At 43.0% G+C, this 23,651-nt stretch overlaps 2 protein-coding genes across 4 annotated transcripts in view; one reads left to right on the top strand and one right to left on the bottom strand.

Annotated features, from left to right (window-relative positions):
- The window catches only part of WASHC5 (WASH complex subunit 5), a 66,460-nt gene extending 58,184 nt beyond the window's left edge, over positions 1 to 8,276 (bottom strand). The window contains exons 1-2 of the mRNA XM_017885933.1: positions 8,050 to 8,276; positions 116 to 425 (exon numbers count right to left, since the gene is read on the bottom strand). Of these exons, the coding sequence (XP_017741422.1) occupies positions 116 to 301 (186 nt within the window). The 5' untranslated portion in view covers positions 302 to 425; positions 8,050 to 8,276. The remainder of the gene's footprint in view (positions 1 to 115; positions 426 to 8,049) is intronic.
- The window catches only part of NSMCE2 (NSE2 SUMO ligase component of SMC5/6 complex), a 287,707-nt gene continuing 272,311 nt past the window's right edge, over positions 8,256 to 23,651 (top strand). The window contains exons 1-2 of one of the 3 annotated variants that reach the window (XM_017885935.1): positions 8,256 to 8,336; positions 20,264 to 20,434. In XM_017885935.1, coding sequence (XP_017741424.1) covers positions 20,278 to 20,434 — 157 coding nt within the window. In that variant the 5' untranslated portion in view covers positions 8,256 to 8,336; positions 20,264 to 20,277. Of the gene's footprint in view, positions 8,395 to 20,263; positions 20,435 to 23,651 lie in introns of all 3 variants that reach the window. The other 2 variants (XM_017885934.1, XM_017885936.1) reach the window with 2 other exon arrangements.

The following is a 23,651-nucleotide window of genomic DNA, read 5'->3' as shown; positions in this document are numbered from 1 at the left end:
CTTTTCTCTTTAGCTTTTTCCATAATTACTTAACCTTACAGAGTTTCATGGTTCCCAGAGAAAACATGCTTTTGTAGAAAAGACAACAAATAAAAAAGCTATTGAGGAAGATTACCTTAAAATAGCTGAAATCAAATATGATATCTCCATATTTCTGTTGATCAGCTCTGTCTTTTAACCTGAACACAGCAGGAATAAACTCAGAGAGCCTCAAAAGTTCAGCAATGATGGCATTACCACAGGAAACAATCCTTAGGATTGCTTGGCCACAGAGGTTGTTCTCGGCTAGAAAGTCCAACATTGTGAGGAGGACCAACTATTCTGTGCGTGGACACTGGGGATGATTAACTGGCCTCAGCGCTGGTGTCTGTAGATTATTAGATGAAACCAGGTGTGCAGAGAGATTGGCTGCTCCATTAAAGAACCTGTATCCCCAAAAAAAGTGTGAAAATCTCAATTTGTTTAAGGAAGCACATGTGTACACATAAGAAACACATTTTTCTCCCAAACTCACTAAAAAAATTGTAAGAAATAATGAGTTCCTTTATAGGGGAAAGGGTGTTTATCTGCCACTCTCCATATTTTCCATGTGGAGGGGCTTTGCTAGGTTAACACTCTTCGCCTCTTCTTCAACATGTTAGTCACTTCTCTTGGGAAAAAGATAACGATACGGCTCATCTCTGAGCTAGGGAGAAGGAACCACTGGGCACGTGTGGTTCCAATGTACCCTAATTATACAAGCTATCTCCTACTACTCGATGTATTAGCAAATAATTTCAAACACTATAAAGAGAGCTCAGAGACAAATCCTTGCACATCATTTTGAGGCATTTGTCCAATTATTTCCCAGAAATGGAACTGCAAGCTTAAGCTATGAACATGTCCAAGATTCCTTTTAAAATTACAGATGCTAAGTTCTACAAAATTCTGTGAAGATAATTTATAAATACTAAATCAAACTGGTCCAAAAGTCTCACAAAATTCAGCACTCAGGTGTCTAGTACTGTTAGCAGAATCCATTACTTGTTTCCCTTGTATTCCAATGTACTCTCTGAGGATGGTTAGATCACTTAGCATACTGAATATTATTGTTGCTTACAGCTCATTCTGAAAATTCTTGAAGGCAAGGATTTATCTTTACCCAACCACTCCTTGCTGAATATCTCTTTGCCAGGCTGGATATGAAGACGTTTAGACAACTCACCTTCTAGTCCAGTGGTTCTCAAGCCTGGCTGCATAAGGGAATCACCTAGCATTTTAAGAGTCTGGTAAGTAGGTTAGAGGTAGTCCTAAGTATCTCTGTTTTTAAGAATCTCCCCGGATGATTCTGATGTGAAGCCAGGATCATTAAAATAGTAGAGAATGACTGGTCTTGTGGAAAACCGCAGCAAGTAAACAGGAAATTAACAGTATTTATCTTTGTGCCCTTTGTGCTGAACTCATTCCTTGGCATTGACAAGTAAAAGGAGTGCCTGAATAACAATACTAGGATTGGAAGAGATGATGTCTGTCCTCTCTAGCTGCCTTCTATACTGTTAGAGAGAGAAGCCCTGAAGAAAAAAAATATCAGAGAGATGAAGGGCTTGAGTATGTCATTACAATAAAGAAATAAGAAGTGTAACATACATTTAATTGTCAGTATGGAGCATTTACTAGGTGTTCTAATGGGACAGGTATTCTTATAGTGGGTGATCTTTAGTAAAGTGATATCTAGGAATTCAGGGCTACAGAAAGAAACCTAGAATCTAAAAGGAATGACCTATTTTAGTATGTAACACTTAAAAACTTTTCTATGGTAAATGACTTAGAAGATGGATTTGAAATCCAAACGGCAGACACAGGGTTGATTTCTAAAACATGCAAAGGGATCTCACAAGCTGTCAAAGAGAGAACAGGGAGAGAAGGGGAGGCGGGAGCCAAGTAAAAAGGAAAAGGGAAAAAAAGATGTCATCAGGAATGAAAACCAACCAATCAACAAAACATACATGTGATGTTTTCCTATACACATAAAAGTCTTTGAGCATGTCACTACCCAGGCTGTGCCTTCTAAGCATCTTCTGTAACACAGAGACTCTCGACAAAACTGCTTCCTGACCCGTCCCTTTCCTTCCCACTAGCTTCCTCCTACAGCCAGTGCAGAGAGCAGGGGTGAGCAGATGGTGGAAGGCAAAGGGTGACTGGAGAAGGAAGCAAGACTTACACAAATGAAATAACTCCTCGGACTTGATGAGGTTTCAGAAAGTTCTTGAAGTAGGTAATTTGTCTTATTAGGCTACTACTTCTTACATTCCCCCTCTGCACACAGACCTGAGTACCTTCTTGTTCAGGTCTGTGTGCCTTCCCCTGCAACAATCATTTTTCTTAGTTCTAGGGGCTAGGAAAGCAATCTGATTTTAATAATGTGGTAACTGGTTTCCAAAGATGACTCCCAACAATTCCTTGCCATTAAGTCAGCACATACAGCACCTTAAGTGAAGGGCTGAACCTTATTTTCCCTCTCAATGAGTCTGGATTGCGTTTGTTTATTAGTTTGCTGGGCTGCCATAACAAAGCACCACAGACAGGGTGACTTAACCAAATTTATTTTGTCACAATTCTGGAGGCAAGAAATTCAAGATCAAGGTGTTGGTAGGACTGTTTTCTTCTCAGGCTTCTCTCATTGGCTTGTAGCAGGCTATTTTCTTCCTGTGTCGTCACATGGCCTCCCCATTGTTCATTTCTTTTTATAGAGATGGAGGTCTCACTATGTTGCCCAGGGAAGTCTCAAATTCCTGGGCTCAAGCGATCCTCCCATCTCAGCCTCCCAAAGTGCTGGGGTACAGGCATGAGCTACCAAGCCTGGCCCTCCTTTGTAAATTTCTGTGTCCAAAGTTGCTCTTCTTAAAATGTATGCGCCCAAAGTTCCTCTTCTTAGAAAGATACTAGTCATATTGGATTGGAGCCCATCCTAGTGGTTTCATTTTAACTTAATCACCTCCTTAAAAATCCTGTCCCCAAATACAGTCACATTCTGAGGTACTGAGTGTTAGGAATTCAACATAGAAATTTTGGGGGACTCAACTCAGCTCATAACAGTTTATATCTTCCTTCCTTCAACCCAAAGAATACTGTAGAAGTAACTCTCTACCAATTCTAGGCCTAAGCCTTGAGAAGGCCTGGCAGTATCTCCTTTTGCTCTCTTCGGGTGTCCGAAGCTGCCATGTCAGATGTCTGGGTATCTTGCTAGAGAGATCACAGGAGTTACAAAGAGGAAAGATCATGCTGAGAGGGAAAAGTCCTGACACAGAAGAGAATGAAGAAAGCCAGCAGACAGCAGAAACCGAAGCGCCGACGTGTGACTTGGGTTGACCTGGTCCACGCAGCCCCCAGCTCTTGAAATCTTCCTAGTTGAAGTGCTAGACATAGAAGGGAAGAGGCTATTCGGCTTCTGCAGCCAGCCAAGCTCTCTGTGCCTTTTCCCAATTCCTAACCCACAGGATCATGATAAATTTTTAAAATATGGTATTGTTTTGGGCAAATAAGCCTTGGGGTAGTTTGCCATAGTGCTGAGATTCAGTTTTGAGGACTAACAGTACGAGTTGTCAATTTAAACAGCATGCTGATGTTGTTACTGTGGTATTTCATTTTCTATAATGCTGTGCAATATAGTCATTGCTTTTGTATAACAATGTGCATGTAGCTATTTCTGTATTGTACTACTGCGTTTTCCTCCAATCCCCAGCTTTTCAGCTCTCTGCTTCCACTGATTATTACACTTTCCTTATAGGAATTGTACCATTCATCTTATCTTTGGAAAAAGAGAGCTATGTCCTAAAAACCACTAGAAGTCGGTGAGGGAACAACAAGTAGGTGAGGGAACAATCTTTAGAAATGTTTTTAGGCCTGGCAACAGTGGCTCACACCTGTGATCCTAGCACTTTGGAAGGCCAAGGTAGGAGGAATGCTTGAACTCAAGAGTTCAAGACCAGTCTGGGCAATAATAGCGAGACCTTGTCTCTACTAAAAATCAAAAGAATATTAGTCAGGTATGGTGGTGTGTGCCTGTAGTCCCAGTGACAAGGGAGGCTGAGGTGGGAGGATTGTTTGAGCCCTGGAGGTTGAGGTTGCAGTGAGCCGTGATCGCGCCACTGCACTCCTGCCTGGGCGAGAGTAACATCTTGTCTCAAAAAAAAAAAAAAAAAAAAAGGATTTTCTCACATGTCAAGTATAGGAGATTCTTGCTATTAAGAATAGTTCATGTCTGAAAAATGCGAGTGATTACAAAACATGGGAAAACATTTAGTAAAAGGAGAAGAAAAGTTTTGATTGCAAATATATCTTGACATTTATGAAAGTGAGCTTTATATATCAGGCTGTGATAAATGCTGTGAAGAAAAAGCATAATAAAGGATGGAGCATATGCTAGTTTCCATAGAGCACCTTGGGCAGAAGTCAGAAGGAAATGAGACAGCAACCAGTATGGATATCTGGGTAGGGTCAGCAGCTTCTAAAGTGGCCCCTAATGATCTCTGCCTCCTGGTATTCATGTCCTATGTAGTTTCCTTCCCTTGAGTATAAGCTGACTTACTGACTCCCTCCTAAAGAGGAGAATAGGGCCAGGTGTGCTGGCTCATTCCTGTAATCCTAGCACTTTGAGATGCTGAGGCAGGCGGATCACCTGAGGTTAGGAGTTCAAGACCAGCCTGGCCAACATGGTGAAACCCTGTCTCTATTAAAAATACAAAAATTAGCTGGGCATGGTGGCATGCACCTGTAATCCCAGCTACTTGGGAGGCTGAGGCAGAAGAATCGCTTGAACCCAGGAGGCGGAGCTTGCAGTGAGCCGAGATAGCACCACTGCACTCCAGCCTGGGTAACAGAGTAAGACTTCATCTCAAAAACAAAACAAAACAAAACAAAAAACAAAAGGAAAGGAAAGGAAAAAAATAGGATAGAAATGAAAGATACCACTTCTGAGATTAGAAACTGAAAAGACTAACTCCTGGCTTGGTCATCCTCTCTAGCTTGCTAGTCCAGGGGAAGCAAGGTGTCATGGTGTGATACAGCCCTGTGCAGGAGCCCGTATGAGAAGGAATTCAGCCTTGCCAAAAACCACCTGAGTGAACTTGAAAGTAGATCCCTATAATCCCAGTCCAGCCTTCAGATAAGACCATAGTCCCTTGTTCCCAGCTTGACTGCAATGTTCTAAAAGCCCCAGAGCCAAAGGCAGCCAGCTATGCCCTACCCTCCTGACCATAGATACTATAAAGCTTATTGTCTTAAGCCACTAGGTTTTGGCACAGTTTATTATGCAGCAATAGATAATGATCCTGAGAATGGCATTCCAAGCAGTGGTTACAAGTAAGTGCAAAGGCCCCAGGGCAGGAATGTGCTAGATGACCAGCAAGGTGCCTAAAGTGGCTGGAGTAGAGTCAGCTAGGGGCAGAAACAGAAGAAGTAGACTGGATTGGGTCTGAGAGCCAAGAAGCCACTACAGCTGTCTAGAACTCTCATGAAGGTACCCTCTGATACACATTAAGGCATACATTATTAACAAGTTCTTTTAGTTTCTTCTGTGATACTTGCTTGTTAAACCACACTGGTCTCTAATAGGCTGAATTTCAGATAATTTCATTGCAATTTCTCCATGGATATGGTCTGGCTTGGGAAAGGAGAGAGGAAAAAGGGAAATAATGGACAATGGGCAAAGCAGTCGCCTCCTAAAGCCCTCTGAAGACCACCAAACTAACCCAGAAGGTCTAAGTAGGATGAAACTTTACATCAGGAGTGTCCAATCTTTGTCTTCCCTGGGCCATATTGGAAGAAAAATTGTCCTGAGCCACACATAAAATACACTAACACCAAAAATAGCTGATAAGCTTAAAAAAAAACCACACACACACACACACACACAAACTCATGTTTTAAGCAAATTTACAAATTTGTCTTGGGCCACATTCAAAGCCATTCTGTGGGCCTCAGGCTAGACAAGCTTGCTCTAGACTCATGAAGAGGAGGGCAAGCTATGATTAACAGGCCCAAGAGCTACCCAATTTTGGATACCATGACAGGGCAACAATGTACACCTGGGAAAAACATCTTAAAGCAAAGTAACATTACCTGCCCTTTACTCTACTCTCTCCCAACATACAGAAGGACAGACAGACTCAGCACCTGCATGCACACATTCAGGGAAGCTTCAGTCTGGGATAACGACAGAAATCAAGACTTTCGTGTGTAAATCTCTCATTTTAATCCTTAGGTCCTTACTCAAGAATTACACAGTAGACAACTTTAAAAGAACATGAGGATAATAATAATGAAATATGTTTGGCAATAGTAAAACAAATATTATGGGTCTTTATTACCTACGTAAATCGCCTTTCTAAAATTCAATATATAAACTTTATATTAAATTTTTAATGCAAAAGCAAAATACGTTATATTTAATATACTTTTAGTGAAATGAACTCACTGCTTGTAATCTGTTTGGCTCCATGAAGGGCACTTGTGTTTTCTATTTCTAATAATGCAAGCATCTCCTGCTAAGTTTTTGAAGATGGAAGAAGTTAAAACAAGATTAAATGAAAGAAGGAAATCACTTAGCTACATTTTATGTACTAGACCTCCTAACCTGGACTAGTTACATTTTCCATGTAACAAATGGAATTTCCATAATTTGCACAAATATAATTTGGCTAGAGTATTAAATAGCCCCCTCGTTGGCTGAAGGACTGGTCCTGAAGAACAGAATCTAAGAACCATCATTAAAAATGCCTAATCAAGTTGCAGCTAAGAGGTATGTAGATGGCTTTACAAAGTGTTAAGACTCAGTTAAGTCTTAAAAAACCACTTTAGAATTAGGTCCAAATCAACTCTGAAGAAGCTATGGTAAATTATCCTTTCAGAGGTTCTCTTCATGCTAGGGATTAACAAAACTTGAAGATCAGCTCTCTCAATACAGGTTGTATTACTATCGGCATGAAATCCAGAGATCCCACTATATTTTCTTATTTTCTTTTACAAGCGCCAGTAACTTCATTTTTAAGAATTTGGCGTGGAACTGTGATTTTCAGTTTGGGAAGTAATCCTAATCAAAAGACATGCTTTCAAGAATGAGGCATGGCATCATTATACCAATTACCCAGAGTGCAGAAAAATATTTCTTAAGGAAATCGAATTGTCGTGGACAAACACTGTTTACCCTCTTCAGAGGACAAAAGAAGGCAGGTCTATATTTAGCCTTTCACAAAACCTCAGTTCCATAAAGGAAGCACTGATCTCCACAAATCCATTATCACAAACAAAATATAATGGTTGTTGATCAAAATAAATGCAAGCTACATACGTTTTCCAGAAAAGTTCTGAAATGAGGCTGAACCTGAAATCCTGGGAAAGGCAGGTGGAGGACAATTAGAGAAGGTGTCCCTTGTTGTGCACAAAGACAGGAAAACTTCTCCCTCACTACCCTTCACCTATGTTTGAGGGAGCTCCATGCGCTTGCAATCAGGAGACCCAGTTCTATGACTCTGTGACTTTTTTTCTTTTTCCTGTCCGATCATAGAGGAATCAGGGCCTTGGGAACATTTTTTCCCCCCCAAAATGCAAAGGATTTTGGCATCAGCACATGTGAAGGCATTAAGACGCAGCGAACAGCAATGACTTGCCCAAACTCACAGCCCATGGCATAACTAGAATGCAAATCCAGGTCCGTCAGGCTGTAAAAGTCCTCACTACTAGCCTTTCAGTTTTCTCAAAAGCAAAGAGAGAAATAACGACGACATCCACACAGCAGTGTTCCCAGAAACTTGGAAGGATGAGATTCGGACCAAGCAGCCGGCTGAACGGTGCTTCCTAAAGCGAGGAAAGGGTGTGCAAAATGATTTCCCCCTAAGCGGAGACGAAGAGCTGGACTGCAGCCGCTGCCCGAGAAAGCCCCTAAGCCCTCCATCCCGAGTCCCCCATCCAGGCTGCACGCGACGCTGGAGACCTCCCCGTGGCCAGCGCGGCCCAGCGGGGAGGTGAAGGGGGCCATGCAAAAATGGGGCGCGCTCATCCCACCCCACTCACCTGTCAGCCGGGCCGCGCCAGCGGCGCACGCGCAGGGAAGGAGGTTGCGCGCGGAGTCGGCACCCTGGTTCCACCCCTCCCTCACGGCGGCGGTCTTCTTCTATCCCCAGTCCCGGACCTGGAACGGGTCAGAGCCCGGCTTCCGCCCCTGACTTCCCAGACGGTCACATGACCGAAGCGGCGGGGAGCAGAGAGGGGCATCATGTGACCACTCGCCGGCGACGGCTGATGACGCAAGAGCCCGCGCTCACTTTTCAGCTACAGGCGAAGGGGGCTGAGGAAAGGAGGTGGGTACAGGTAGGGGAAGTTGGGGTGCCACCAGACGGAGACAACTCGGACAACCAGGTAGGGAAGAAGCGGGGGACGGCAATGGGGAAGGTGGCGGGAATTGTCGCCTCCCTCAGGGACACTCCACGGGGACCCCGAGCCGGGGATTCGTCAACGTGGATTATGGTTGTGGCCCTTTTCACGCCACAGTAGTGAGTCTGGAACAGTTTACCCTCCTGTCCGAGGCGCCATCTCTCCATCCGTTAGCCCCAAGTGTGTAAGGGCAAGATCACGAATTTTTGATCCAAATAGATCTGGTTTGAACTGACTTTAAAAGTAAGGCCATGGGAAGGTCGTTTGAATAAACTCTCTGGACCTCAGTTTCCTCTTCACTTATGTAGATTGCAGTGAGAATTAGCGATAAGGAGAATGAAGTGCCGGGACACCAGTTTATGGCATTCTGTAGGTGACCGAGAAATGATGATGTCTGTTGTTATTTTTGTAACCCGCCAAATCTTTATTGGTCCCCTATATTGTGTGAGGAACTGCTTTTATGCAATAGAATATGTCAGTGTTCTAGTTTAAGGAGCTTTCAGTGTAAAGAAGCTGCAGACATGTGAGCAAATAGTTGTGATGAGTTTCATAATGGGAGTGTGTTGTGTACATGTGCATGTGATAGGAATAATGGTAGCATGAGGGAGGGAACAAGCAATTGTATGAGAAGGATTCAGAGAGAAGGGTATATCCTTGCATGTTGAAAAAGGAGAGGCAGCTCTGGCTGACTTGTACAAGGCTTCCAAGGATTTAAAGGAAGTCAGCATATTGTCTATAAATAACATGCAGAGAAAAATCTCAGGAAATGCACAACTTATTCTAAACTTTCTTGGAGATCATAGGTACTGGGAGGAAAAGATCAGTGTTATTACATGGGAAGGGATCCAAGAGAGATTGATTTAAACCAGTTATTCTCAACTGATGCGCTATTGACATTTTAGGCCAGATAATTTTTTCCTGTGGGGTGGGGGTGAGGGCTGTCCTGTGTATTGTAGGATGTTTGAGAGTATCCCTGGCCTCTGCCCACTAGATGCCAACCATAATGTCTACAGATATTGCTACATGTCCCTTGGGAGAGGGGTAAAATCTTTCTTGGTTGAGAACCACTTAAACCAAGCCATGAAAGATGGTGTCTTAGTCAGTGTGGGCTTCTATAACAAAATGCCATAAACTAGGTAGTTTGTGAACAATGGAAATTTATTTCTCACAGTTCTGGAGGCTGGAAAGTCCAAGGTCAGGGTGCCAGCAGATTTGGTGTCTGGCAAGGGCCTGTTTCCTGGTTCATAGGTGGCTTCTTGCTGTGTCCTCACATGGTGGAATGGCAAAGCAGCTCTCTGGAGCATCTTCTAAAAGGGCACTAATTTTACTCATGAAAGTGGGCCTAATCACTTCCCAAAAGGCCCCACCTCCTCATACCATCACCTTGGGAGTTAGGATTTCAACATATAAATTTTGGGTGACACAAACATTCAGACTTTAGCATATGGGTAAGATGTGGGCAGATAGAAAACTGAAGAAAGAGCCTGGCGCGGTGGCTCACACCTTTAATCCCAGCACTTTGGGAGGCCAAGGAGGGCAGATCACTTGAGGTCGGGTGTTTGAGACTAACCTGGTCAACACAGCGAAACCCTGTCTCTACTAAAAATACAATAAATAAATAAATAAATAAATAAATAAATAAATAAATAAAATAACCAGTGTGTTCTGGCGCACACCTGTAATCCCAGCTACTCAGGAGGCTGAGGCAGGAGAATCCCTTGAACCCAGGAAGCAGAGGTTGAGGTGAGCCGAGATCATGCCACTGCACTCCAGCTTGGACGACAGAGCAAAACTGTCTCAAAAAATAAATAAATGAAAGAAAACTGAAGAGATGGTTTTCTCACGGTGGGAGCAGGATGAACAAAGTCCTTTTTTTCCTTTTGGAAGACAGCGTCTCTTATCGCCCAGGCTCGAGTGCAGTAGCATGATCATAGCTTACTGCAGCCTTGGACTCCTGGACCCAAGGGGTCCTCCCACCTCAGCCTCCCAAGAGGCTAAGACAATAGGTGCAAGCCACCATGTCTGTGTAAGTTTAAATTTTTTTTTTTTTTTTTTGAGATGGGGTTTTGCTGTGTTGCCCAGGCTGGTCTTGAGCTCCTGGCCTCAAGCAATCTTCCTGCTTTGCCCTTTCAAAGTGCTGGGATTATAGGCATGAGCCACCACGCCCAGCCTGAACAAAGTCTGGAGCTGAGCTCAAGAATATTATGAAGGGGAGAAGGAAACACGAGAGCTGTGCATCTGACCGAAGCAGACAGTTTATTCATTTATTGACTATTTTCAGAGCACTTGCTGTTTATGAAGCACTGCGAACATCTTGCAAGATAGTCACTAACAAAGTAGAGTTACTGCCAAAGGCTATAATTATATCAAAGAGGGTGCTGTTAGAGTCAGAGAAAGGAGTTGTCTTTGACTTGTACTTAGCTGTATTTATTGGGAGGAATTGAGAAAAGTATGTCTATTCCATCTTTCTGCACCATCCATTGTCTTTGCTTTTCAATTCAATCTCAGTCTTAATCTTTTCCCTACTCCAGAATTACAGAAAAGCATGATCATGTTTTCCTTGGTCCTCTGCAAGAGTGAAGTTTCACTCAAGTAATGTGAGTTTTGCATTCAACCAAATAGTGACAACTACTGTTTGGTATATACTTTCCATTTATACTGGATTGCATTAATCTTCATAGATACTGTGTCTTTGTTCAAGCTACCATAACAAAATACCATAGACTGGGTGGCTTAAACAACAGAAATTCTGGAGGCCAGAAGTTCAAGGTGAGGTTGCCGGCATGGTTGAATTCTGGTGAGGACTTTCTTCTTGGCTTGTAGATGGCTTCTCTCTTTATGTGTCTTCACGTGATAGGGAGAGAGAGAGAGAGAGAACAATCCCTGCCGTCTTTTCATTTCTTTTCTTTTCTTTTTTTTTTTTTTTTTGTTCTTTTGAGACAGGGTCTTGCTCTGTTGCCCAGGCTGGAGTGCAGTGGTGTGATCATGGCTCACTGCAGCTTCAACTGCCTGGCTCAAGTGATCCTACCACATCTCCTCCTGAGGAACTGGGACTACAGGCCCGCACCACCACATCCAGCTAATTTTTTTATTTTCAGTAAAGACAGGGTTTCACTTTGTTGCCCAGGCTGGTCTCAAACTCCTGGGCTCAAGCCAACCTCCCACATTGGCCTCCGAAAGTGCTGGGATTATAGGCATGAGCCACCTTTCCAGCCAGATTTTAGGCGGTCAGTACGCATGTGCCTAGTGCCTATCATATTGCACAGTGCAGATTATAGAACATTTTCATCACAGAAAGTTCTATTGGACAATGCTGCTCTAGACAATTTAGACTTATACTAGAATCAAGACCGACTAGAAAACAGAATACTTCTGCTGATCATGGTGTCTCATGCCTATAATCCCAGCACTTTGGGAGGCAGAGGCAGGAGGATCGCTTGAGCTCAGGAGTTTGAGACCAGCCTGGGCAACATAGGGAGATGGTCATCTCTACTAAAAATTAAAAAAAAAAAAATTAGCCAAATGTGGTGGTGCACACCTCTGGTCCCAGCTACTTGGGAGGCTAATGTGGGAGAATCACATGAGCCTGGGAGGTTGAGGCTGTAGTGAGCATAATCATGTCACTGCACTCCAGCCTGGGTGACAGAGCAAGACCCTGTCTCAAAAAAAAAAAAAAAAGGAAAGAAAACTGAGGCCAGGCGCAGTGGCTCATGCTTGTAATCCTAGCACTTTGGGAGGCCAAGACAGGTGGATCACTTGAGGTCAGGAGTTTGAGACCAGCCTGGCAAACATAGTGAAACCTGCCTCTACTAAAACTACAAAAATTAGCCTGGCATGTTGGTGGGTGCCTGTAATCTTAGCTACTGGGAACGCTGAGGCAGGAGAATTGCTTGAACCTTGGAGGTGGAGGTTGCAGTGAGCCAAGGTAGCGCCATTGCACTCCAGCCTGAGGGACAAGAGCGAAACTCCATCTCAAAAAAAAAAAAAGAAAGAAAGAAAACTGAATACTTGAATTATATCATTTGGTCCTTGCAGGTTTGTGTTTTTTTAATTAATAGTATTGTAACAAGTAAACCCCACAAGTCTAAATGGCTTTGCCCAGTTGAAGTTTCTTTCATGCATGGAGCCTGATAGGTGAGTAGTTTTCCTCCAAGCAGTGATGTAGGGCCTTGAGCTCCTTCCATCTGGTAATTCTCTATCATCAGTGTGTAGCTTTACTAAGGTCACTGTGCTTGCCTGCATCAAGCTATCAAATGGGAAAGTGGGTTTTTGCAGATTAGGCCTGGAAATGGCTCACATTTCATTGCCTTGGGTGCAGTCATAGGCCACACCTTACTTCAAGAAAGGCTGCAAAATGTGGAGCATATATAGGCATATGACTGGGTTGAAGAGGAAATGAGTTTGGTGGGCACCTAGCAGTATCTGTCACAAGTGTTTTGTCCTTAGCCTGCCCTGAGAAATAGTCTCAAGAAACAGTCCTAGAAGTTTGCTATTGCATTTACTGTAAGGATATTTTCGAGGATTATTTTTTTCAGTGTAACTCATTATCTCATATATGATGATCCATACTTGCCTTGATTGTCATGGAAAGCTTTATTTTTTCTTGAGTTCCTAGTGTTCTTTTTTTTTTTTTTAAATGGACAAAGTAACTGCCACTTTTTATTTTGATTATTAGGAAGCTTACTACCCAATGTGTATTACAAGTATAGTACTGTGTGGAATCCTTTTTTTTTCATACGGAGTCTTGCTCTGTGATCTGAGCTCACTGCAACTGCCACCTCCAGGGTTCAAGCAATTCTCCTGCCTCAGCCTCCCGAGAAGCTGGGACTGCAAGTGTGCACTACCACTACCACTAACACACAGCTAATTTTTGTATTTTCAGTAGAGATGGAGTTTCACCATGTTGGCTGGGCTGGTCTTGAACTCCTGACTTCTAGTGATGGACTGCCTCGGCCTCCCAAAGTGCTGGGATTACAGGTGTGAGCCACCATGCCTGGCCCCCTGTGTAGAATCCTAAAGTGTGCATGACTGCATTATAACTTTCTCATATGCTTGGTTTGCCCTTAAATTTCTGTTTTTTGATCCTGGTTTTCTGAATTTATATTATTCCATCTTTTTGTGTATCTTTGTATTTATATTGTGTAAAATGTCTCAACTTGTTTGGTATAATACAGTGAAATTGTAAACAAGCAGTCTTTTTCACCAAAATGCAAATGTTTGAAAATCATCATTGGCTTTTATTCCTATTTGTATTTTTTTCTTTTTTGGTGTGAAACTGTAAAATCCCAGAAAAGAACACAACAAGAATCCTTGTTTTATCACCCAGATTGGAACATCTTTAACATTTTGCCATATTTGTTTCAGGTCTTGATTTTTAAGATAAAGTTTTGAAAATACATAGAGCTCAAATTTCCTTGATGACCCCTAGACCCAACTGGAGTGATTCTTTATCCTGTACTTAAGGCCTTCTACACTATATTCCCAAAGAATGAAATCCAGTTATCTTCCCATTCCTTTGTCCCTGTGTGCCAGGCAAAGGGAAGATGACCTTTTTTCATCTCACTGCTTCCTTCATCTGAACAGCTCTCCCTGATAATTTAGGCCTCTCCAAACCCTGAATACCTTTTATGGTCCAGCTTAAGTGCCTTCGTTTCCATGAAGCCTATGTCTCCCCTGTTGTTCCTATAATCCTTTCCTTTCTTGAACATCGTAGCTTAGTGAGTTTGTGTAATCACTTTCTTTTTTCAACTTCATAGTACTTGGTTCATTCTCTTAGTATGGAACTTGTTTTCTGCCAAGCCTGTTTCAAGGGGTTGTGGTAGAAAGCAGTTATATTTATTCTGGAATATCGAATAGTTAAGGTTATGTGAAATGTATGTTTTAAGTCTTGGTGAAAAGTAGAATCTCTGATTTGAAAACATGTTTGCATTATATTGTAGAAAGCTTTGGATACTGTGCTAATTGTGTTGAATTTTATTATATAGGCAGGAGGGAGTTAAGACCAACCCTTCCTGCTTTTTTCTGTCTTTATTACTGGCATCTCTGTCTTATTAGCAAGTTCAAAGACCTTAAGGTGAAGCATGCCTGGGTTATTAAAGGACTAGCAATGGCCAGATAATGTAGAACAGTGGTCTTCAAAGTGTGATTCTTGGATCAGCACAATCTACATTACCTGGAAATTTGTTAGAAATGCAGATTCTTAGGTCCCTTCCCAGATGTACTGAATTAGAAATTCTGAGGGTGAGGTCCAGCAATCACTGTGTTAATGGGTCCATCAGATGTTTCCAATACACTAACTCTGCAAGTCTCCTAGATACATCAGAGTTAGAATTACATAGAGGTCTTGTTAAAACATAGACTGTTGGGGCCTGAGAATTTGCATTCTAACAAGTTCATAGGTAATGCTGGCGACACTTGGTCAGGAGCCATTTGGGGAACCACTATTGTCAGGTATTATGAAGCTCTTTGGCCATTACTCCTTTTTGAGCAGAGGAGTCACATGATCTTATGTACATTTTCAAGGGTTTACTCTGGCTGCTGTGTTGAGAATTGGGTGGAAGAGGCAAGACTGAGAGCAGGGAGACCAGGTAGGAGACTGTTGGAGTAATTCAGGCAAGAGATGATGGTTTGGATCACAGTGTTATCAGTATAATTGGTGAAAGTGGTTGGATTCTGGAGATACTTTGACTACAGAGCTGGCAAAATCGATGTTGAGTTTGGTATAGAATATGAGGGGAGGAGGAGAAGGATCAAGTATGAAGCAAGATTTTTGGTCCAAGAAATGGAAGGATGGAGTTGCTATTTAGTAGGATGGGGCAGGTTGTAAAAGGAATAGGTTTGGGAGAGAGGTGGGGCGGGAGGGAAGGAACGTGGTCCTTCTGTGTTGGACATTTTAAGTTCTGGAGTGATCTTGCCAATGGTATTTAGATGGAATGAGCCTAGCTGGGAACACTAGGTGGATGGGAGAGGTTGGAAAAGAGAGATCAGAGCACTGAGCCCTGGGCACGCCACCTATACTACAGTTTTGGAGGCATGCACTATTTTAGGTGCTGGAGATACACAGACAGTATTCCATTCATTCCTTCCTTCAGCAAGCCTTTGTTGAATGGCTACTATGTGCCATGCATTAAACGGTGCTTGGAATACAGCAGTGATCAAAACAGAAAAAGTCAAAAAGTCTGTAAGTTTAAGGAACTTAACAGTGTAACTGGGGACTAAAGACTATAAACCTAATAAATACAAGAATGTTGTTTGACAGTGTGTCCGGAATTGGTGGATTCTTGGTCTCACTGACTTCAAGAATGAAGCCACGGACCCTCGCAGTGAGTGTTACAGTTCTTAAAGATGGTGTGTCCAGAGTTTGTTCCTTCAGACGTTCAGATGTGTCTGGAGCTTCTTCCCTGGTGGGTGGTCTCGCTGTCAGGAGTGAAGCTGCAGACCTTTGTGGTGAGTGTTACAGCTCTTAAAGGCAGCGCGTCTGGAGTTGTTTGTTCTTTTCGGTGGGTTCGTGGTCTTGCTGGCTTCAGGAGTGAAGCTGCAGACCTTCGCGTGTTACAGCTCATAAAGGCAGTGTGGACCCAAAGACTGAGCAGCAGCAAGATTTATTGCAAAGAGCGAAAGAACAAAGCTTCCACAGTGTGGAAGGGGACCCAAGCGGCTTGCCAACTGTTGGCTCCCGGAGCCCTTATCTGGCGCCACCCATATCCTGCTGATTGGTTCATTTTAGAGAGCTGATTGGTCTGTTTTGACAGAGTGCTGATTGGTGCGTTTACAATCCTTAAGTTAGACACAGAGTGCTAGACAGAAAAGTTCTCCAAGTCCCCACTAGGTTAGCTAGACACAGAGTTAGCTAGATACAGAGTACCGATTGGTGTATTTATAAACCTTGAACTAGACACAGAGTACTGATTGGTGTATTTACAAACCCTGAGCTAGACACAGAGTGCTGATTGGTGTATTTACGATTCTCTAGCTGGACATAAAAGTTCTCCAAGTCCCCACCAGATTAGCTAGATACAGAGTGCTGATTGGTGCACATACAATCATCTGGCTAGATATAAAAGTTCTCCAAGTCCCCATCAGGCTCAGGAGCCCAGCTGGCGTCACCCAGTGGATCCTGCACTGGGGCTGCAGGCGGAGCTGCCCGCCTGCACTCCTCAGCCCTTGGGCTGTCAATGGGACCAGGCGCTACCCTCCAAGAGAGGCTCAGACCTCGGGGGAGCCCACCGCAGGGAGGAAGCACAGACTTAGCGAGCTGCAGGTCCCCAGCTCTGCCCTGCGGGGAGGCGGCTAAACCCGGGGAGAATTTGAGTGCAGCGCCAGTGGGCCGGCACTGCTGGGGGACCAGGGGCAACCTCCACAAATGCTGGCCCAGGTGCTAAGCAGCTCACTGCCCCGGGCCTGCTGCGCCAGCCGGCTGCTCTGTGTGCGTGGCCCCCCAGCCTGCTCCCGCACCTGCCTGAACTTGCGCGGGCTGGCGAGTGCTGGTCCCTCCACCGCGATCCGGGCAGTTCCGTGCCTCTCCCTCCACGCCTTGGTAAGCAGAGGGAGGCGGCTCTGGCCTCAGCCAACCCAGAGAGGGGCTCCCACGGTGCCGTGGCGGGCTGAAGGGCTCCTCAGGCACCGCCAGAGTGGACACCAAGGCCGAGGAGGCGCTGAGAGTGAGGGCTGCTAGCACATTGTCACCTCTCAGCAGTACCTGCCTTGAGGAAAGATAAAGCAGAAGCAGAAGGGTGGGAATGCCTGGGGATGGAGATTGGGAGAGCTTGCCATTTTATGTCCGATGGCCAGGGAAGGCCTTACTGATGGGGTGATACTCAAAGGGAAACCTTAGGGAAGTAAGGGAATTGACCTAGTAGATATGTAGGGGACAAGTATGGAGGCAAAGGGAACCAAGAAGGCATAGCTCTGAGGCAGGGCTGTATTTGGGTATAGAAGGAGAAGAAAAAGAAGCCTGAATTCTGAACCTGGGGCCCTACAACATATGGAGCTCAAGGAGATGGAGAGGAAACAGAAAGGAGAATGAGAACAAGAACAAGGGAGGCAGGTGCAGAAAGCGCATCAGGAAGGGAGTGATTAATTGTGTTGCATACTGCTGGCTGATAGGTCAACGGAGATAGGACTGAGCATTGATAATGAATTTAACATTAGGGCGTTGATAATGAATTTAACATTAGGACATTGATAATGAATTTAACATTAGGGCTTGTCAAGTGGCCTTGACAGGAACAGTTGCAGTGAAGTGGAACCGCTGTAGAGATGGAAACCTAGTGGGGGTGGATTCCAAAGGGAATGGAAGGAGAAGATTTGGAGACAAATGTAGGTAAAGCTACAGACGAGTTTTGCTCTAAGGCTGAGTAGGGAAATGGAGCTGATAACCAGAGGGGTAGGTGGGAGGAAAGACGGAGGATATTTTTGAGATGGGAGAAGTAACGGTGTATTTGTTTGCTGAAGGGAATGATTCAGTAGAGAGGGAAAATTTAATGATGCAGGAAAGCAGGGAGAATTGCTGGGAGAATGTCTTAGAGTAGGGAACGGGGGATAGGATCTAGTGGATAATTGGAGTAGAGGTGGCCTTATCTAGGAGAAACAGTTTATTCATTTTAACAGGAGGGAAAGCAGAGTGTATGAGAACTGATGCTGATAGGTGGGGAGGTAAGCTGTGGGAGCTTGCAAAATCTCTCTTCTGAATGCTTCTGTTTCCTCAGGAAATTAGGAAACGAGATCTTTCAGTGAGAGTGAGGATAGAGGAGGAAGTGTTGGAAGTTTGTAGTGAGAGGAGTCATAAAAGTATATTAGAATCAGGAAAAGTCAAGTATTGTCTTGAGTTATGTACTCTGCAATGATTTGTGCTCTTCATTCCTACCTGCCTTTTCCTTTGCCTGAATGCCCTTCTCCATTACCCTTCCATCTGTTAAACTTCGTCCTTTATCCTTTAAACTCAGTTCTATGTTCCCTTCTTTGATCCAGTAAGGCTAAGTTGAGCATTTTCTTATCTGTGCCTCAGTTTTGCAGTAACTCCCATGTTGCTTTAATTATCAAGTTTATGTTTTATCTCTGTCTCTCCTACTCAGTGGTGAGTCCCTGGAAGTAGAGACTGAATATTCCTTTTTTTTTTTTTGAGACCGAGTCTTGCTCTGTTGCCCAGGCTGGAGTGCAGTGGCGCGATCTCGGCTCGCTGCAACCTCCGCCTCCCAGGTTCATACGGTTCTCCTGCCCAGCTTCCCGAGTGGTTGGGATTATAGGTTCCTGCCATCATGCCCTGCTAATTTTTGTATTTTTAGTAGAGACAGGGTTTTGCCATGTTGGCCATGCTGGTCTCAAACTCCTAACCTCAGGTGATCCTCCTGCTTCAGCCTCCCAACGTGCTGGGATTACAAGTGTGAGCCACCGTGCCTGGCCAGAGGCTGAATATTTCTAGTGGCCAGGATAGTGCCTGGCTCATGATAGGTTTTCATCAAATTAGAATAACAAAATAATGCTTTAAAAGGAAAGTCTTAAGAGTGCTCATCTTGAAAACCATGGTATTCTCATGCTAAAGGAAGTGCCTGGCACTTAAGGAGATGCTAAATATTTGAATTGATAATGAGTTGTACTGTGGATGTTTGCAGTAAACAAACACCTTCAAATTAGAAATCTTATGCATCTCTGTGCATCTTACATGTCTCTATACCCTTCTCTTTTTATATCCTGTGTATTTTTGAATGGATCTCATGATTGACTTGGTAGGTACTTAATACTTATGAGTGAAATGAATGAATGAACCTAATTAAAAAGGACTAATAATGGAGAAACTACAATAGTAGTTCAGCTGTGAGATGAAGGTGGTAGCAATGATGAGGATGGAACTGCCGGAGATACTACACAGTTCCCCACTTAGGAGGGGCAGAAGGGAAGTCTCTAATGCTAATTAATTGTGTACTGTGTGCTATACCATACCATGATTATTCCTTCTCATTTTAAAGATGGTAAAGCTGAGATTCAGAGATGTTTAGCAGTCTTCATGTTATATCTATCTGATTACATGAAAATACCCCTTTTTCTGCTGCCATACAGCCTTGATAATAGCCCTCCCATCCCTTTAAAACTGTGAATTCTCCCCACTTTTCTAGTTGGTTTCAGTGGATTGAATTTCAAATGGCTTCTGAATTAAGCAGAGATGTCCTTTTGTAGGCAGCTTTACATTGCTTTACTAAGCTGAAACAAATTGTGGTTGAAGATACAGATTAGGAAGTGTTAAATATGAAGGTAATAACCGAAACAGTTATAGTGGATGTGCTGCCAGAAGACAAGTTTATAGAGAAATTCTGCTTTCACTGACTCTGGGATCTCACCAAGTCTATTAATCTGTAAGAAGCCAGAGGAACTGGCAGGAATATAGATTTTCTCTTTTTTTTACAGTTTCCAGAATTCAATATGCATATATGTTGGATAGTTTAACAATTATAGGTTTTCAAAATAGCTTACTAATAAACTATTTTATTAGTATTTTTTCTCTTTGGAAAATTGCATCATATGAGTGGTCTACTTTTTCTAACCCATTTATCTTGTAGTCTTTTAAGAAATGTGCTGTTGTTGACTTCTTCACAGAATCCAGCACTCTTTTGGAAGAGGGTAATCTCCCTCCAAAAACTGAGGACACTTACCTTCCCCATATATTGAGTCCAGCTTGTTTGGTGGCCCAGGTGGGTGGCACAATGATTTGGTGTCTTCTCTATGGGATATACAGAATAGTGTGGCACTTACGAGATACTGGATACATTTATATGAATGTTTACAGCAGTTTTATTAATATTTTCCTGTGCAGTTATTTTTCTGACTTACGAATCTTGTTTCATTGTGTTTCAAAACTTAGGTAATAATTTCAAGATGCCAGGACGTTCCAGTTCAAATTCAGGTTCAACTGGTTTCATCTCCTTCAGCGGTGTAGAGTCTGCTCTCTCCTCCTTGAAAAACTTCCAAGCCTGTATCAACTCTGGTATGGACACAGCTTCTAGTGTGGCTTTGGATCTTGTGGGAAGTCAGAGTAAGTAAAATTAAAACTTCTTTTGTGTCTACTTTGAGGTAACACTGTGTGATGGTATTAATCTGGGGGTGCCTTTTGAGTATTCTTGGGGGAATGATTTAACCCTTCTAGGCATCTGTTTTCTCATCTTGTTCTACACACCACGGTAGGGTACTGAGGGTGAAATGAGATTGACTCATTCATGTGTGTTCAGACAGTTAAGTTCCATGAGAAACTGCACTAGAAATTTATGGGCAAAGATTTAAAGATCCTGACCTCAAGGAGCATACAATCTAAAGTATTTGACATTTGTGAACTGTAAGGTATATAAATTTATTATGATATTGTTATTTTCCAGTAGTTTATACTTTGGTCATGCTTGATTACTCAGTAGATAGACTAAGCTAGGGATACCAGCAAAGGAAGGCCTCAACAAAAATGAGAAAAGTTAAACTTAATGAATTTTACCTACATTTGTTCAATCAAAAAGATCTAGAAAGATGTGATTTGCAGGCCTGGTGCAGTGGCTTACGCCTGTAATCCCAGCACTTTGGGAGGCCGAGGCGGGCATATCACGAGGTCAGGAGTTCGAGACCAGCCTGGCCAATATGGTGAAACCCTGTCTCTACTAAAAATACAAAACCAACATGGTGAAACTCTGTCTCTACTAAAAATACAAAAAATTAGCTGGGTGTGGTGGCAGGCGCCTGTAATTCCAGCTACTCGGGAGGCTGAGGCAGGAGAATCACTTGAACCCGGGAGGCGGAGGTTGCAGTGAGTCGAGACTATACCACTATGCTCCAGCCTGGACAACAGAGCAAGACTCCGTCTCAAAAAAATAAAAGTTATTTGCTTTCTTTGGAGTAGAATTGTTTTTATTTTATTTTACACATGGAGCCAGAGGAGCAGCATGATCCTTTTGTTTTCTTTTTAATGGCATAGGATTTGAGCAATTTGTGATGTGCCTTGGTGTGATTTTCTTTGTCCTGACTGATGTTGTTTGAGTTTTATAGATCTGTCAGCTTATAGTTTTTTGAATCAAATTTGGAAAAATTTCTGCTACTGTTTCTTCAAATATATATTTTTTACTCCTCTGCTCTCTTCTCCTTCTGTGTGACTCACATTTCATGTATGTTAGATGGGTTGATATTGTCCCATAAATCAGTGGGACTTCATAGATTTTTTTTCCGTCTTTTTACTCTTTAGCTTCAATTTGAATAATTTCTGTTGCTAAGTTCATTTATCTTGTCTGCTGCGGTGTCGAATCTGATAATTCCATTTAGTGAATTTAAAATTTCAGTTATTTTGTTTTTAATTGTTGAAGACATAGCAAAGAATTAAGTAGAATCTTTTTTTTTAGTCTTACATTTTTTTCTTCATTGTGTCCATTTTTTTCTTTACATTCTTGAGTATATGGTTTTCTTTACATTCTTGAGTATATGGAACCTGTTTATAATAGCTGTTTTAATATCCTTGAATGTGAATTCTGTCATCTGTATGTGTATTATGTTGTTGAGTGTTTGGATTTTGTTGTCTTTTTTTTTTTTTTTTTTTCAGACGGAGTTTCACTCTTGTTGCCCAGGTTGGAGTGCAATGGTGCAATCTTGGCTCACTGCAAACTCCACCTCCCGGGTTCAAGCGATTCTCCTGTCTCAGCCTTCCAAGTAGCTGGGGTTACAGGCATGTGCCACCACGCCCAGCTAATTTTGTATTTTTAGTAGAGATGGAGTTTCTGCATGTTGGCCAGACTGGTCTCAAACTCCTGACCTCAGGTAATCCGCCTGCCTCAGCCTCCCAAAGTCCTGGGATTACAGGTGTGAGCCACCGCGCTGGCCTGTTGTCCTCTTTTAAAGAGTGTTGGAGTTTGTTTGGTGGGCAGCTAAGTGATTATGGATTAGGCCGATCCTTTCCAGGCTTGTCCTTAAGCTTTGTTAGGGCAAGTCTAGTGTAGCCTTTATGTTAGGGCTAATTTAGCCTTGTTACAAAGCATGGCCCTTCTGGAGTCTCTGTTGATTGCCCCGAGGGTTCACTGAGATAGCTCTATTCTGGCTGGATGGAATTTGAATGTCTCCCTCTCCTAGTTCCTACGAGACTGAACCTGGGAGTTGTTCACTTTATAGCTGTCAGTATTTGCTCCTCAGCATTTTAGGATTCATCATCAGACTCAAGGAGAACCCAGTGCAGATTCCTAGAGCTCTTTATCTGCATAGCTCCCTCCCAGTGCTTTCTCTTGCAAACTCTGCTGGCTGCCTCAGCCTCTCTGAACTGCAGTCGCTGTCTCCTCAATCCTTCAATACTGCTGTGCTAGGCCGGGCGCGGTGGCTCCTACCTGTAATCCCAGCACTTTGCAAGGCTGAAGCAGGAGGATCACCTGAGGTCAGGAGTTCAAGGCCAACATGGCGAAACCCTGTCTCTACTAAAAATACAAAAATTAGCCAGGCATGGTGGAGGATGCCTGTAGTCCCAGCTACTGGGGAGGCTGAGGCAGGAGAATCGCTTGAACCTGGGAGAAGAGGATTGCAGTGAGCCGAGATTGTGCCACTGCACTCCAGTCTGGGGAACAGAGTGAGACTCCATCTCAAAAACTCCCGTGGATTCCTCCTCCCTTGTGCAGGGAGGACGCCTTTGCAAGACTTTTCCCAGTTTTCCCTTATTGCAGTAATTACAGTCCTGTTCTGCCTTTGTCCCACTGTCCCATAGCTATTGTTTCATATATTTTGTTTAGTTTTTCAGTCATTAATGGCAGGTGGACCAGCTCCATACAGTTACTCATTTAAGGCTAACAGCAGGTGTCATAATCTTTTTAGTGGGTGGCCTCCAAATGTTTTAACCCTGCCTGGTCTATTTTTGAGTATATTTTGGTGATCATAGATAATTTGGCTTTGATAGATCGGCCTGTATAAAAGTCATAGTAAAGTCTTAAACCATAAGAGAGAAGACTGGAACATAACCCTCTTGGGAGACCGTATCAGTTTTTTTCAGGATTCTCATTGAAGACTCCTGAGAGTTTTAGCTACAGAGTTCTTTTTTTTTTCTCTTGGTTTTGTTTTGTTTTAAGTAAGTGTATTTTGTTGTAAAATACAACATACTTTGTGCAATTTAAAAAGAATTATAAACATCATTTTTTGAAAGGTTCATGCTCTAAAGCAGAAGTTGGCACAAAGTTTTTCTATAAAGGGCTATATTCTATATTTAAATATTTTTATCAATATCTATATTTATATAGATTATAGATTTA

The sequence above is a fragment of the Rhinopithecus bieti genome, unplaced genomic scaffold (assembly GCF_001698545.2).
Source record: "Rhinopithecus bieti isolate Rb0 unplaced genomic scaffold, ASM169854v2 scaffold_15136, whole genome shotgun sequence".
Classification (NCBI taxonomy): Eukaryota; Metazoa; Chordata; class Mammalia; order Primates; family Cercopithecidae; genus Rhinopithecus; species Rhinopithecus bieti.
The sequence above is the reverse complement of the archived record's forward strand: the minus strand, read 5'-3'. Positions and strand labels throughout refer to the sequence as shown.